This window comes from Chelonoidis abingdonii, chromosome 12 (genome assembly GCF_003597395.2).
Source record: "Chelonoidis abingdonii isolate Lonesome George chromosome 12, CheloAbing_2.0, whole genome shotgun sequence".
Taxonomy (NCBI): domain Eukaryota; kingdom Metazoa; phylum Chordata; order Testudines; family Testudinidae; genus Chelonoidis; species Chelonoidis abingdonii.
The window spans coordinates 1,691,689-1,707,336 of record NC_133780.1 but is presented as its reverse complement, the minus strand read 5'-3'; the positions used below and the strand labels follow the sequence as shown (position 1 = coordinate 1,707,336).

The window sequence follows — 15,648 nt, the reverse complement described above, 5'->3', positions numbered from 1 at the left end:
CTATTAGCTAATCATAAGCTGCTCTCTTACCCCTTGTAACTATCCCCAATAAAATTTTTAATTGATTGATTTTAGTTGTGTGTGTGTGTGTCTGCAGTCTGCCTCGTGACCCATACTCTCCTTGCATCTCTTACCTATATAGTCTGTTGCCACGTGCAGCCTGGTAAATAACAGGCCTGCATTTCCTTTCGCCCCTGCGAATACGTGGCAATCTACATGCAAATATCTAGATGAATCAATACACTCACTGAAGCCCTCGGTGCTGAAAACCACTGGTCTAGATGATAGATAACCTGATACTTCTGCAGCTTCCCTTATTGTAATATTTAATGGCTAAAGCATCCCTAACCCTCTTCCATATTCCATTGGTCAGGTTTCTACCACAGTCACAGGAACCACGCGTCAGCAATGCCTTGAAACGGACACCACCACCCAGTTAAACTCAGGCTCCAATTTTAATGGTCTCACCTTTGCCGGCTGCTGCTGTTGGGTGTCTGTGGAGGCTGCTGAGGAGGAAAGAAGGAGACATGGGTTATTGTTGGAAGAGATGAATGGAGGTGTAGGAATGAACAGAGGACTGGAGAATGTAGATCGGAGGGTCCCGTTCCCCCTTGCACCAGTAGGACGGAAGAGAAGTACATTTTGAACACCGGAAGAACAGGCAGATGGAGTGAGCGCGGAAGGAGGAGTAAATACCTGTGCGTCTGCGCAGCAGGAGGGCAGTAACTAAGATGATGATGCTGACGCCTGCCAGAGCAATCGTGGCTCTGTAGATGGTGAGTTCGGTGCTGGTGTCCTGCTTCGATTCCTTTCTGTCCTCTAAATAAGAGGAAGGAAGTTAATGTTTCCAGTGGCAAGAATCTCTCCTGGGAAGAGCCACAGGAAGCCATTTCTGGTGTATTTTGTTGTAGCACTGGATTCTGATCTCAGAGTTGCCAAAGTGAATCTGGAATAACTCCATTGCAGTGAATGGAGTCCAGTCTGGATTCTGGCCTCCATGATCCCTGTGTGACTCCAGAGTGACCCCACTGATGCCAAGGGAATCCGGGCCGTATACGGATCTCCGGTGTGAATCCAGAGTGAGCCCACTGACCCCAATGGAGTCAAGTATCAGGGGGTAGCCGTGTTAGTCTGTAGCCACAAAACAATGAGCAGTCCAGTGCATCTGAAGAAGTGGGTTTTTTACCCATGAAAGCTTATGCCCAAATAAATCTGTTAGTCCTTAAGGTGCCACCGGACTCCTTGTTGTTTTTTTGACCCCAATAGAGTCAGTCCGGATTCTGATCTCAGTGACTCTGGAGTGACCCCAGTGATGTCTGTGGAGTTGCTCCCAAATGGAGACCACAGAGGCGGGTCTGGTTAGGTTGGTGCAGCATTTTAGTGGCCAGCTGCCCTCCTGGGGTCTGGGCTAATGGCCAGCAACCTCCATTCATAGATGGGACTAGCGGGAGGGAATCCCAAGTGACTGGTGCAGCAGAGAGCGTGGTGGGGCCATTAGGGTCACAGGGCCGTTCTGGTCTCTCTCTGGGTCTGTGGCTGCGTGTCTATGGGGCTGTGGGTGGCTGATTTCTGGACTTGTGTGTGTGCCTCTCAGTGTCTCTGGACCTGGAGTTGTGTGTGCCCCTCACTCACTCCTGCATTAAGCAACCAGCTTCCTCTCTTGAAACACTGCAACAAAGCTCCCCCAGTCTCCACCGGTGCCTATTGCAAAGCCCTTCGCAGGTGCCAGCATGAGTCTGACCTTCCCAGAGTGAGTCACCGGGGCCGGGTCATAACCTCACCTTTAGCAGGCCAAAGAGCTCCGAGCCAACCCAGGCCAATAGCGAGAGAAGAGAGAGAGAGAGAGAGACACGTCTCTGGGTGCACTGTGGCTCTCGGGAGAAGTGGGGGTCTGGGTTTCTAACCCCCTCTCTCACCCCGAGGCGCTGACAGGATGTGAGACAGGCCAGAGCTGCAGCCAGCGACAACTCGGCAGAAAAGCTGCCTCGAATCAGTCGGGAGATTGTTTAATTTAAATCTGACGACCCCCACAGCATGAGCATCGCTCAGATATTCCTGTTCTCTACTCCAGATTGCAGTCAGTCCCATGTCCCAATCCCCGCTCCCTGAGCCAGCCAGTCCCCCGCCTTGGGGCCAGATTGGAGCCAATGCTCCCTAGAGGGGAGGCCCTGTGCCCCATTCCCTGCCCCCCTGAGTCAGCCAGTCCCCCAACCTCGGGCAGATCAGAGCTGAAGTCCCCTAGAGCGGAAAAGCCCCATGTCCCATTCCCTGCCCCCGTGAGCCAGCCAGCCCATGCCCTGGGGCCGGATCAGAGCCGATGCCCCCTAGAGGGGACAGGCCCCTGCCCCAAGCCCCCCAAGTCACCTCTGCCTATCACAGTCAGGGTGGTCGAGGTGCCCTTCACCTGCTTGCCCTGCGGGTACGTGATATAGCAGTGGTAGAGATCTGAGTCCCTCTGCATCAGCTCCGACAGGGTCACCATGGCCTCCGCCCGGCCCTGCTGGTCCCGCCGGCTCTGGGCCAGCCGCCCCTGGTAGAAGGGGTGGGTGGGGTCCAGCATGACGGCCTCCCGGGAGCCCCTGGCCCAGGTGACTTGTGTCCCGGTCTGGTTGCGGCTGTGGAAGGTGCAGCTCAGGGTGATGCTGCCCCCGGCTGGGACGCTCACCTTGGGGGGCAGCTGCTGAACACCGAGACCTGCATGGAGAATGAGCTACATGACAGACATATGGCAGGGACTGCACTGCTGTCTTGGGGCGCTGGCTGCATCCGTCTGTCCATCCCCCTGGCCTTCCCGCGGCAGAGTCTGTCTGTCTGTCATCTGTCGCTCGATTGCTCTACCCAGCCCGAGACCCGTCTGTCCTCAGCACTTCCCAGCCATCGACCATCGGCTCTGTGCATCCATCTGTCCTCAGCTCTGTCCAGCTGTCCATCCATCCACTTCTTTATCGCCTGCCCCATCCAGCCATCCTCAGATCCATCTGTTCCTCTGTCCATCCACTCACCCACCCATTCTCAGCCCTGTCCGTCCAACCATTCATTCATCCTCAGCTTTCTCATCCATCCACCCATCTGACTTATCTCCGTCATCCACCTGTCTGTCCACCCATCCACCTGTCTGTCTGTCCTCAGCTCCACCTTGCCATCCATCCACCGTCTGGCTGTCTTCAGCTCCATCCATCCATCTCTCCCTCCATCCATCCATCCTCAGCTCCTTCCAGCTGTCTTCAGCTCCACCCATCCACCCTCAGCTTTGTCCATCCTGCTGTACTCAGTTATTTTTCCCTCCCTCCATCCATGTTCAAGTCTGTCCATCTATCCGTGCATCCGCAGCTAACCTGGACCACCCATTCCCCTCCACACCCCACTACCCACGAGCCCCAGCCTGCAGTCCCGGGAAGCACACCGCATTTCAAGGCAATGCAAGGAACTGTGCGGACTTTAGAGCACTTAGGAGAGTCAAGCTTTAAAGAGGAAGCTGGTCTAAACCTTAATGATGGTAGGCCAGACAGTCCTCTAGAATAAATCTGTCCATCCCCTGCACATATTCCCCCATCTATCCATCCATCCTAATACACCTCTCTCTCTATCCATCCATCCACCCCAAACACCTCCTCCATCTCTCTAGTTATCCATCCGTCCCCATCCACCCCCTCCCTTTCTCCTTATCCATCCATCCCCAAACACCCCCCCTCCATCTCCCTCCCTTTCCATCCATCCAGCTAGCCATCCTCAGCTGTCTATGTATTCTGAGACCATCTCTCCATACCCCTATGGGAGGGGAGTGGGGGGTTAGTGGGCTGGGCAGGGGGAGGGAGTCCAGGACTCCTGGGTTCTGTCTGTATTCCCCCCATAACTCTGAGCTTGTCTCACCAGCTGCTATCGAGGGGATGAGGAAGACGATGAAGCAGATGATACTAGGGGCCAGCGGCTGCCCCATGCTCTCCGCAGGCTGGGAGCCACCCCAGGAGTCACAGACCGGAACTGTCGAGCAGACGAGATCCAGGGACAGCAAGTAATGGCTGCTCCGGAGTGAGCAGCCCAGATGTTCGATGGAAACTCTTGTGGCTAGTGAGGGGGAGGCGCCTGCTCAAATACCAGGAGGTCACTGGGCCTGTGCGCAGGTGAGTGTGAAAGCAAAATTGACCAGGGATGTTGTGTTCAGCAGCAGGACGGGTTCATTTCTGCATCTCCAGGGCCCTTGGCCTCGCTGATGCAGCCACTGGCCGTAGGGCTCAGGAGCGCTGGTGTTGATGATGTCTTTCTAGCTCCGTCAGTCCCAGACCCCTCTCACTGCCCCAAAATGATCCCCCAGTGGATCCCAGAGGGAGCTGCTGGCTCCAGGAACTGCTGGAGAAGATCAGCTATCCCAGGGCCAGCTGGGAGCTACATGTAGGTAACAGGACCGTCGGGGAGTTTCCACTGTCAGGGCGGAGATCGGTGCTCGTGGGGAGCTGGAGGAGACGGGGGTGTAAAGGGAAAATGGGCTGTGCAGGATGACGAGAGAGAGCGTATTACCGGGGGGGTTGGGGGACAGAGCTATATGCAAACAGAGAGTGTATTACAGATGGATGGATGGACAGACGGACCGAGGGCTCCACCCCAAACGGATGGAGTGGTGGGTGTATGGATGGAACCATGGATGGAGACAGGGTCCTACCACAGACAGATGGACAATGACAGATGGATGGACAGAGCAATGGGTGGACGGATGCAGACAGGCCCTTCTCCGCAGACAGATGGACAGAATTAATTGCTGACAGACAGACCGAAGGCGCTGAGGACGGATCGATCCATCCACCCTGCTCTGTTCCACCCTCTTCCATCCACCTCCCCCACAATAAAACACACTGTGCCAAACCCACCTACCATACAGACAGGCCATCTAGCCCTCTGCTACATCCCAGGGCTGAAGGGGAGCTATGGGGATGTGGGGGGACCCTGTTCCCCCTGCTCCCAATTCACAGGCCACCCCATCTCTGAGTAGAGGGGAATCCCCTGCACTGTGGGCGGCCTGGGGTCCAAGATACAGGGAAGATCAGAGCTGATCCATCCCTGCAGGGGGCACCCATGGTCACAGACATGTAAGGGGATAGAGAATAAGACTGAGAATATCTTACTGCCCTTATATAAATCCATGGGACACCCACATCTCGAATACTGCATACAGATGTGGTCCCCTCATCTCAAAAAACATACTGGCACTAGAAAAGGTTCAGAAAAGGGCAACTAAAATGATTAGGGGTTTGGAGAGGGTCCCATACGAGGAAAGATTAAAGAGGCTAGGACTCTTCAGCTTGGAAAAGAGGAGCCTAAGGGGGGATATGATAGAGGTATATAAAATCATGAGTGATGTGGAGAAAGTGGATAAGGAAAAGTTATTTACTGTCCCATAACACAAGAACAGGGTGTCATCAAAATGAAATGTAATGGCAGCAGGTTAAAACAAATAAAAGAAGTCTTCTCACCAGCGCACATCAACGAATGTGGATCTCCTTGCCTGAGGAGTTGTGAAGGTTCGGACTAAGAAACAGCGTTTTGGAAGAGAACGGAATCATGGAGGTTAAGTCCATTAATGGCTATTAGCCAGGCTGGGTAAGGAATGGTGTCCCTAGCCTCTGTTTGTCAGAGGGTGGAGATGGATGGCAGGAGAGAGATCACTTGATCATTGCCTGTTGGGTTCACTCCCTCTGGGGCACCTGGCATTGGCCACTGTCAGCAGACAGATACCGGGCTGGATGGACCTTTGCTCTGACCCAGTATGGCCTTTCTTACGTATGTACACAAACCCCTGTCACGTTTAATAGCACAAACACACACCCAACTCTCCTCTCTCCCTTATCCGGCCCATCTCAGAGGTGCTGACCACAAACACTCCCACCAGCTGATGCTTCCAGGGCTGCAGACGCTGAGCTGAGCTGTGTTAGAATAGAGCTATTCAGGCTGCCTGTAAAGGCCTAGACTTTAAGAACTTAGGTGTATTTTTATCACTTAGCTAGTTACAGGGGTGAAAAACAAAGAATCAAAATCACCGTCCGCCTGTGTATGGGCCTTCTCTCACTAGGATAGTCTGAATCATAGGATCATAGAATATCAGGGTTGGAAGGGATCTCAGGAGGTTCTAGTCCAACCCCTGCTCAAAGCAGGACCAACCCCACCTAAATCATCCCAGCCAGGGCTTGGTCAAGCCTGACGTTAAGAACCTCTAAGGAAGGAGATTCCCCACCTCCCTAGGGAACCCATTCCAGTGCTTCACCCCCCTCCTAGGGAAATAGTGTTTCCTAATATCCAACCTAAACCTCCCCCACTGCAACTTGAGACCATTACTGCTTGTTCTGTCATCTGCCACCACTGCGAACAGTCTAGACAAAAAATTCCTGCCTTGTGCAAAAGATACATAAGGGGGTGGAGCAGAACAAAGTCATGAGAAATCCCCTAGTTACCAGCTGAGCTGGAACAAGGCCTGTCCCAGGGGAAGGGATGGGCCCAGACTGGAAGGAGGCTAGTCTGTCAAAGAAGCTTATTGGAACATCTCTGCGGCTGAGATTTGCCTGCGTTTCTTTTTCTGCTGTATTAGGCTTAGACTTGCGTGTTTTATTTTATTTTGCTTGGTAATTCATGTTTGCCCACAGTCGTGGTGCATCGCTCTGCGGGGTCCAGGTGGGAAACAGGCAGCCGAAAGGGGAAGTTGTGGGGTGTGTTTGGTTCTGCAGGGGTTGAATCGCTCCAAGGGCAGCAGGTGGGGGGGAGGGGGAGAGAAGACCGTACAGGAAGTGGACCCAAGGCAGGGCGGAAGTGGACCCGATGTGGCATCAGGACTATAGGCCTAGATGACTTGCCCACAGTTGGGTGTGACGCTCTCGATGATCCGGGTGGGAAACATGACGGGGAGGGTTCTGGGGTGTGGTGGGTCCCGCAGGATTTAAAGGGTGGTGGGTGAAACTGAGATTAACACTCCAAACGGAGGGGGAGACAGCGGAAGTGGATCTCAGTGAGGGCAGAAGGAAACCGGAAGTGGCATCAACCCCTCTAACATGAAGGAAGGACTTGCCCATAGTTCTTTAATGAGATCCCGGTGGGAAACAGGCTCCACGTTGGAAGGTTCCGGGGCGTGTGTGGGGTGGTATCAGAAAGGGGGTGAGTCCCCTTCCCCAGGTCAGAGACGGTGGGGAGTTGATAGGTGGGGAGGGGAGAAAAGTGGGGGTGGCAGGAAAGGAGAAGGGAAAGAAATCCCACAAAAATGGTAAATACCCAAAGGGAAAAAAATCAAAGACCAATTTCCCCTGGTGTTTCAATTACTTCTCTACATTGTTGGTTGATTTGTTCCAATGATTTTTATGTAGTGCCGTCCTTTTCTCTCTTTTTCCCTTCTTCCCACACTCATCATTTTTAAAAAATAACATTTGCACGGGGGACAAAATCCCACTTTACAAGGGAGAAAAAATTTTCAGAAAAAAATGTACATTTTTATAAAAGATATTGTTTTTGGGGGGGAGGGAAGTGTCCCAATTTTCGGGGATAAAATGACACTTTCATTGGGGAAAAAATGATGTTCTAAAAATATCAAATTTACAGGAAAATCTTTTTTTTCCATGGGGAAAAAAGATGATTTTTGAAAAAGCAAATTTTAAAAAATCCTTGTAAGATTTTTGGAATATGACAAGGAGACTGAGAGAAGAGGGAAGTGATGGAAAAAAGCAAAAGTTTTTACCCAAACACATTTTTGTAAAATGTCAGAAACAGACAATTTTTCACACAAAGAAATTATTTAATTTTTAGACCAAAAAAAATCACTTTCATTGAGCAATTCCAGCCTCCTGGAGCTGTCACGCTGGTCATTCAGACCGATTCCACCGCCCACACAATGCTGAGGTGGGCTAGTGTTTCTCTTTGAACTCAGTTAGGAAGAGGGACCAGATGCTGTGTTAATTACCCCCACTGATCATGCTCCATAGGGAGGCGTTGCAATCACTCCGGAGAGGCCAGGGAAATAACGCACAGGGGCGTGATATATACAGTACTTCAGGAGGCACCGGAGAAGGCATTTCCTGAGGGTAAGACCATGCCCTAGTAGATTATTCCCTGCCGTAGAAAGAGCTGGTTGGGTTTTGTTGGGGTTCACATGGACCTTCACGCCCATCATTTACTTCTGCTGTCCCGCAAACCCTGTGAGGGTCTCCTCCTGTGGGGAATTCCCTCGTGGTTGCATGGCTCTGGGTGTGAGGGACTCAGCGCCGCTGGGAGTGGTTGGACGTGTGGTCCCTGCGTCCTGGGGTCTGGATTTTAATCTCTGCGTAGTGCAGGCTCTCGCTCTCCGCGGCCACCTGGCTGCCCTGGCCCTGTGTTGGACAGACACACAAGGAGATCACCCCAGATCTGGTCTCTTAATTCTGGCCAATTTAAGCAGCTCCCAGGGACCGAATCCCACAGTGTTACCCCAGATTGGAGGGGTTGGGAGTCAGGACTCCTGGGTTCTCTCCCCAGCTCTGGGAGGGGAGTGAGGGCTGGTGGTTTACAGCAGGAGGAGCTTGGAGCCAGGAGTCCTGGGTTCTCTCCCCAGCTCTGGGAAGGGAGTGGGATCTAGTGGGGGCTGGGAGCCAGGACTCCTGGGTTCTCTCCCCTCACTGTATTGTACCAGTTCTTATTGGCACCTGGAGACCAGACCCAAGCTCTGGCTGGAACCGGGCCCAGCCTGCATTGTCTCACCTTCGGCTGCCGCTGGCGGGGCTGCGAGTGGGGTGGGGCTGCGGAAGAAGGGAGAAGGAAGGAACGTTAAAACGGGGGAGTGTGAGAGAGACTCTGGGGTGAAGAGGGAAGCTGCAGATATCTAGGGATGGAGAGAGAAGGAAGGATAGGGGAGGGTGGGATGGATATATGGACAGACAGCCCAGCATGGACCACAGCGGACAGCCAGCCACTCGGGTGTGTTCACTAGCACAGGCCCTGGCCCATGGGGGCCAGGAGGTTAGCGGGGGGAAGGCTCCGGTTTGGTACCTCGGTGTCTCTTCAGGAGGAGGGTTGCCGCCAGGCCAAGGATGAGAAGGAGCCCCAGGGCGATGCTGACCTGGTACAGGAGCTCCCAGGCGCAGCTCCCTGAGGGGGCTGGGACTTTATCTGGGCAATGGAGAGGAGTGTTAGGGGATTTTCAGCCCCTGGAGCCAGCCAGTCCCCTGCCCTAGGGCCGGAGCAGGGGAAGGCCCCGTGCCCCCATTTCCCACCTCACCTGTGTCACTCTGGTTTCTCCCCGTCACCAGCAGCTCGGTGCCCGCTCCCGTCCCGCTCTCTCCCTTGCGGATGCTGATGTGACACTGATAGAGACCAGAGTCCCGCAGCTCCAGCTCCGACAGGGTCAGAGCGACTTCCCCTTTCTGGAGCAGATCCAGGTGGGACATGCTGAGCCGCCCCCTGTAGAAGGGATGGGCAGAATCCAGCACGACTCCGGGTGCTCTGGTCCAGGTCGCTTTGGCCATGCTGCCCTGTGTGTTCTCGAAGGAGCAGCTGAGTGTCACGGTCTCACCGGGGGACGCTCGGAGGTCAGCAGGGCTCTGAAGGACTCTGAGACCTTCGTGAACCAGAGCAATAAATATTACAGCAGCAAAGGAAAACTACGACGAGTGATACCGAGACACGCCCCAGCCGCCCGAAGCCTTAGCAGCACGGAGATAGGAAGCTAAGGGGCAGAATTGTGCGTCCGGCCCACCTTCCTATTGCTCCCAACACTGTCGATCACACACTGCACAGGGCTTTCACATCCACCTCCAGCAGAGACCCCACATCAGCACTGCTGTGTGCACGGCAGAAGCTCACAGGGACGTTAGCCGTAAAATCCCTCAGGACAGTTACATCCAAGGCAGACTGCGAGGAATTACAAAGCGACCTCACTAAACTGGGTGACTGGGCAACAAAATGGCCAATGAAACTCACTGGTGGTAAACGCGAAGTCGTGCACGTTGGAGAAGAGAATCCCAACGATACATACAGAATGGTGGGGTCTAAATTAGCTGCTACCACTCAAGAGAGACCTTGGAGGAGTTGTGGATAGTTCCCTGCAAACATCCACTCAATGTGCAGCAGCATTTGAAAAAAGTCACCAGACTGTTAGCATCCATTAGGAAGGGGATAGATAATAAGGCAGAAAATATCCTATTGCCTCTCTGTAAATCCAGGGTGCGCCCACACCGTGAACACTGCGGGCAGTTTTGGTCGCCTCAGATCAAAATCAGATACATTAGACTTGCAAACGGCACAGAGAAAAGCAACAGAAACCATTCGGGGTAGGGAACAGCTTCCCCCTTACAAGGGCCAATAAACCCCCTTACAAAGTAAAGTGGCAGCTTGTCATTTTAACCGTTTTAAATACACCACAGACACAGGCCTCCACTTTATACAATTTGTGCTTCAAACTACAGGGGTCCGAATTTTTCCTGATGGAACGTTTTTCTCTTGGGAAAAGCCGTCTCACAGAAAGGACGACAATTGGTCTTAAAATGGGGGAGAGAAAGTGTTTTGATAGGGTCAAAAGGGAATGATTTGGTTTTGCATTTCCAGACTTCTTTGAATTGATATTAAGAAGAGCCAATTTTGAAATGAAATATTTGTTTTATGGAAACAGAATTCTTTTTATTGGCCTGAGATGACACATCCATATCTATCTATGCATCCATGCATGCATCCTCCACCCCTGGATCTGTATTGATGGCTGGCTGGCTGCATACTATTTTGGGGGTGGGATTGATGGGTACATAGATAAAGAGATAGATATAGGGGTAGGTAGGGATGAATGGATAGAGAGAGATGGATCCAGGGATAGGGTATATGGACAGATAGGGCTGAATATAGTGGAGTGGGGCAGCTGGACAGACAGAGATGGATCTAGGGGTGGGGCAGGTGGACAGACAAAGATGGATCTAGGGGTGGGGCAGGTGGACAGACAGAGATGGATCTAGGGGTGGGGCAGATGGACAGACAGAGATGGATCTAGGGATGAGGCAGGTGGACAGACAGAGATGGATCTAGGGGTGGGGCAGATGGACAGACAGAGATGGATCTAGGGATGAGGCAGATGGACAGACAGAGATGGATCTAGGGGTGGGGCAGATGGACAGAGATGGATCTAGAGATGGGGTAGGTGGCTGGATGAACATGTTAAATTAGTACCTGCTCCCCCGATGGGGATGAGGAGGACAGTGCAGAGGACGGTGCTCAGGGCTGGCAGCTGCTCCATGGTCCCCGCTTTCTGGGCGGCTCTGTGGGGCCAGCTCAGCTCAGCCTCAGCATCCTCCGGAAGCATCAGCCCCAGGGGGCGGTGGAAAGTTTTGTGGTCATCGTCTGAGATGGCTGCAGCGAGAGGCCGGGGGACAAGGGCCGGATATGTGTGCGTGTGTTTGAGCATGTGCTATTCACTGTGTGAGGGACAGGCTGGTGTGTGTGTGTGTGCAGGCATCCCACTGCCCCCTAGAATCATCCTCATTCATCTGTGTCTCTTAGCCCCTGTACTGCGTATGATTGAGGAGGATTCCCCTTACTTAGACAGGGGCAGTTGGCGTGTTTAGAGCTGGGGCATCTGGTCTGATACCCCACCCGGCTGCCCTGGCGCAGGGGTCAGCACAGCAGCAGCTGGCATCTCCTGGACCATCCTGGCTTGGTGATGGTCCCCAGGAGCAGCTCCCCAGCCAGGGCTGCATCCTACACTGGGCCACCAATCCCTGCTCTGTTCTCAAACCAGGGGGCCAACGGGTGTGAATTCCCACCCTGGGTCGGCAATCCAGCCCTGTCAATTTTCCACGTCATTTTCATCGGCTCTGTCACGAGACATTTCTAACCACACCTGTCCTTACCGGCACGACCTTGAATGGTTGGCCGATAGCTACACCAAACTGCTGGCTAGCGATATTCGGGGGAGCTGTCAGGTTGCAGGTAGCTGTGATGGGGATTTGGGGTAATTTAGAGTCATCTGTCCGAAGCGACTCCACCAAATTGTACGTGTGGCTGCGGGTGGGTAAAATCTTCCCATCAGCTGCTGCATTTCAGTCACCCCCCGTTTGGTCACCTCCCATCTCCCTTTACCTCCAGGAAGTCATATCTTCTTGGCTGACCTGATCTCCGCTGGCTGAGACATGCCAATGTGACATCGCTCCCACCCACCGCTGCTCCAATCACCCCCAGCTCAGGTGGCCAGTTTTGGTTGGACGTATTCCTGGAGGTTCGTCCCATGACATAACCCTTAATTAGAGATTAACCCTGAATTGCTGGAGACTCCAGGACAATGGTGGCAGATTGGCAATCCTAGGCCTGAGATGACAGCTGGTTGTGGTTGTGGACAGGGGTGGGCAGCGAAGGGATGGCGCCTAGGGACTCAGAGTGAAGGTGTTGGGCGGTAGGTGGGCTCCCGGGAAGGGGTCTGAGAGTGGAGGGGCAGACGGAGTGGTTGTGTTGAGGGGCTGTAGTTCCTTGCTTTTGTGGGGTGTTGTTTTGTCCACTGACCCTGGTTGTTTCACGACCTGCTTTGGGTGTTAAATTTGACAAGAGGTGCTTGTGAATTTCTACCCATGGGAAAATCTATCCGCGTGTGATGTTATGAGTGTAATATAATATCCCACTGAAAGGTGACAGGGCCAGAAAGAGTTAATTAACTCACAGACTGACCTGACCCATGGCTGAACTTTAAAGATGGGTTAGGAAGATCTGTAAATGAATAAAGCTTTGAAATGCAGCCAGCATTGTTAGAGGTGGAAGGGGAGATGTTTCCTCAGGTCTTGGGATGTCAGCAAACAAGTCTTGTCTATCGCTAGAGCTTCAAGTCAAAGATCAGAACAGGAATATTAAGATTTAGGATGACACTTGAGTGAAATAATATTATTGTCTCTGTGTCTCTTTGAAGGTTGTGGTAACCGGTATCTGAACTGTTTAATGGATAAATTACCCTGTGCTAATTGCCAGGATGGTTGGGAGACAGAAGATTATTACCCAGGTTAAACTTACTCTGTCAGGCCAAGAGGCTCTGGAAAATGTCTAAAAACCCTGGGACACCATCCTGTTATATCTCCGATTTGCTTTGGGTTTCAAGAAGGGAAACCCTGAACCATAGGAATTGAGATCCCAGTCACTGTCTGGTGTCACCCTGAATATGGACATCGCACTTTAACCTCTGGACTATTTCTAAAAGGACTTTTCACAACTACAAACTCATCTCTGCTGTGTCTGAACCTCAAGATGTGAATGTATATTGATCTTTTAACCAACACTCTCTCTTTTCCTTTTTAGTAAATTTTAGTTTAGTTAGTAAGAATTGGCTATAGTGTGTATTTTGGGTAAGATCTAAGTTATAATTAGACCTGGGTGTGTGGCCGATCCTTTGGGGTTGCAAGAACCTTTTCTTTTATATGATGAGAGAAGATTTTCAGGAATCATCACCGTATCTGCCGTATGTGTCTGGATAGAGGCCTGAGGCTGGGCACTTTAAGGGAACTGCGTTGTTTGGATTCTGAGTAACCAGTGAGGAAATACAGAAGCTGTTTTGTGCTGGTCGGTAAATCTAAGTATTGGACTATCCACCAGCGTTTGGGGTTTGTCTACCCCGTTCTGAGTGCAGCTCACTCTGATTGAGTGACCTCAACTGGCCCCCACTGGCACCATCATCACACTGCAGCTGTGGGGAGAGAGTGAGGAGAGGTGGAGCTGGGGGGAGGGCTGGGAGTCAGGACTCCTGGGTTCTATAGTAGGTTTTAGAGGTGGGGGTGAGGGTGGGGTCTATTTGTTACTGGTACTTTCTGCAGTTTCTGTGGTGGGCTGAAATGTGCTGAGTTGCTCGGGGCTCTGTCTTCACGTTCTCCCCTGTACGTCGTGGTGAGAAACAGGAAATTCAGCATCTTGCACGGCCGCAGCTTTTGCAAAGGTGGCAGCAGGTGCGGTTGGGGGAGGGGGTGAGTTACAATCAGCTACAGAAGTGTCGGGAGTTGGGGGCATGTGCGATGCAAAATTCTAGGAGGTTACCCCCCCGAGCCAGCCCACCCCCATCACTGCCTGGATCACATGCAGGGCAGCTCCCCCCTCTCAGAGCAACCAGCTCGGGCTCCCTGCAGACTCAGGCATGGGTCCCACCTGCCCTGGTTTGGAGAAATGTCTTTGCACTCCTGAGGGCTAGAGGTATCTTTTGGCTCTGCAAGCTGAGCGCCTGGAGAGCGACTCCAGCTCGTGGGACGGAAACCATGGTCAGATATTTGAGCATCGCACAAGGCCCCGACTGACATGTCTGTCGCTGATTGTAAATCACCCCCTGCCCGCACCTGCTGCTGCCTTTGCAAAAGCTGCGGCCATGAAGGCTGCTGAATTTCCTGTTTCTCGCCAGGAGCTCAGGAGCAGACAGAGCCCCGAGGACTCGGCGCGCTCCGGCCTGCCACAGAACCTGCAGCCGTAGCCAATGGCGGGGCCCCTGGGCGCCAAACAGATCCCCTGAAAAATATCGGGGCCCCTGTGGTGTCAAGTGCAGCACAGATCAGCGCCCTTGTTATGTCAGGCTCTGCACAGACCCGAACTGAGCAATGGCACAGGGGCCAGATTCCTGGGTTCTCTGTCCCACAGATGGGGGAAGGCGGGGCTGAGAACGTTTGTGGGGCTGGAGGCCAGGACTCCTCGGTTCTCTGTCCCACAGCTAGGGGAAGAGCAGGGCTGAGAACGTTTGGGGGGCTGGGGGCCAGGACTCCTGGGTTCTCTGTCCCACAGCTAGGGGAAGAGCAGGGCTGAGAACGTTTGTGGGGCTGGCGGCCAGGACTCCTGGGTTCTCTGTCCCACAGCTAGGGGAAGAGCGAGCAGGGCTGAGAACGTTTTGTGGGGCTGGCGGCCAGGACTCCTGGGTTCTCTGTCCCACAGCTAGGGGAAGAGAGGGCTGAGACATTTTGGGGCTGGCGGCCAGGACTCTGGTTCTCTGTCCCACAGCTAGGGGAAGAGCGGGGCTGAGAAAACGTTTGGGGCTGGGGCCCAGGACTCCTGGGTTCTCTGTCCCACAGCTAGGGACAGAGCAGGGCTCATGTAGGGAAAGGCTTTGGCGGCTGGCATGGGCGGGCCAGGAACTCCGGGTCTCTGTCCCACAGCTAGGGGAAGAGCAGGGCTGAGAACGGTTGGTGCTGGGGCCAGGAACTCCTGGGTTCTCTGTCCACAGCTAGGGAAGAGCAGGGCTGAGAGTTTGTGGGCTGGGGGCCAGGACTCCTGGGTTTCTGCTGTCCCACAGCTAGGGGAGAGCAGGGCTGAGAACGTTTGGGGTGGCTGCGGCCAGAGACTCTGGTTCTGTCCCACAGCTAGGGAGAGCAGGGCTGAGAACGTTTGGGGCTGGGGCCAGGACTCCTGGTTCTCTGTCCCACAGCTAGGGAAGAGGCGGGCTGAGAACGTTTGGGGCTGGGGCCAGGACTCCTGGGTTCCTCTGTCCCACGTAACGGGGGTGATGGGGCTAGGGGAGCAGGCTGAAAAGTTGGGGGCTGGGGCCAGGACTCTGGGTTCCTGTCCCACAGCTAGGGAAGAGCAGGGCTGAGAACGTTGGGGGCTGCGGCCAGGACTCCTGGGTCTCTGTCCCACAGCTAGGGAAGGCAGGGCTGAAAAGAGTTTGTGGGGGCTGGGGCCGGACTCCTGGGTTCTCTGTCCCACAAGCTAGGGAAGGAG

General features: G+C 53.5%; 1 protein-coding gene across 1 annotated transcript; it reads right to left on the bottom strand.

The window, feature by feature from the left end:
- Nucleotides 1-8,225: 8,225 nt before the first annotated feature.
- Nucleotides 8,226-11,427, bottom strand: LOC116822862 (uncharacterized). Its single transcript, XM_032777019.2, has 5 exons — nucleotides 11,155-11,427; nucleotides 9,221-9,559; nucleotides 8,992-9,111; nucleotides 8,704-8,741; nucleotides 8,226-8,336 (listed from the first exon to the last, which is right to left on the bottom strand). Exons 1-5 carry the CDS (start codon nucleotides 11,387-11,389, stop codon nucleotides 8,226-8,228), a joined length of 843 nt encoding a protein of 280 aa, XP_032632910.2. The 5' UTR covers nucleotides 11,390-11,427.
- Nucleotides 11,428-15,648: the final 4,221 nt, after the last annotated feature.

Excerpts from the sequence above, each read along its gene's own strand:
- LOC116822862 (XM_032777019.2), bottom strand. The coding sequence starts at position 11,389 with ATGCTCAAACACACGCACACATATCCGGCCCTTGTCCCCCGGCCTCTC. Across the intron at positions 9,112-9,220 it reads GAGAAACCAGAGTGACACAG|ATAAAGTCCCAGCCCCCTCA; the intron begins GTGAGGTGGGAA and ends TCCATTGCCCAG. Across the intron at positions 8,337-8,703 it reads CCCGCCAGCGGCAGCCGAAG|GGCCAGGGCAGCCAGGTGGC; the intron begins GTGAGACAATGC and ends TGTCCAACACAG.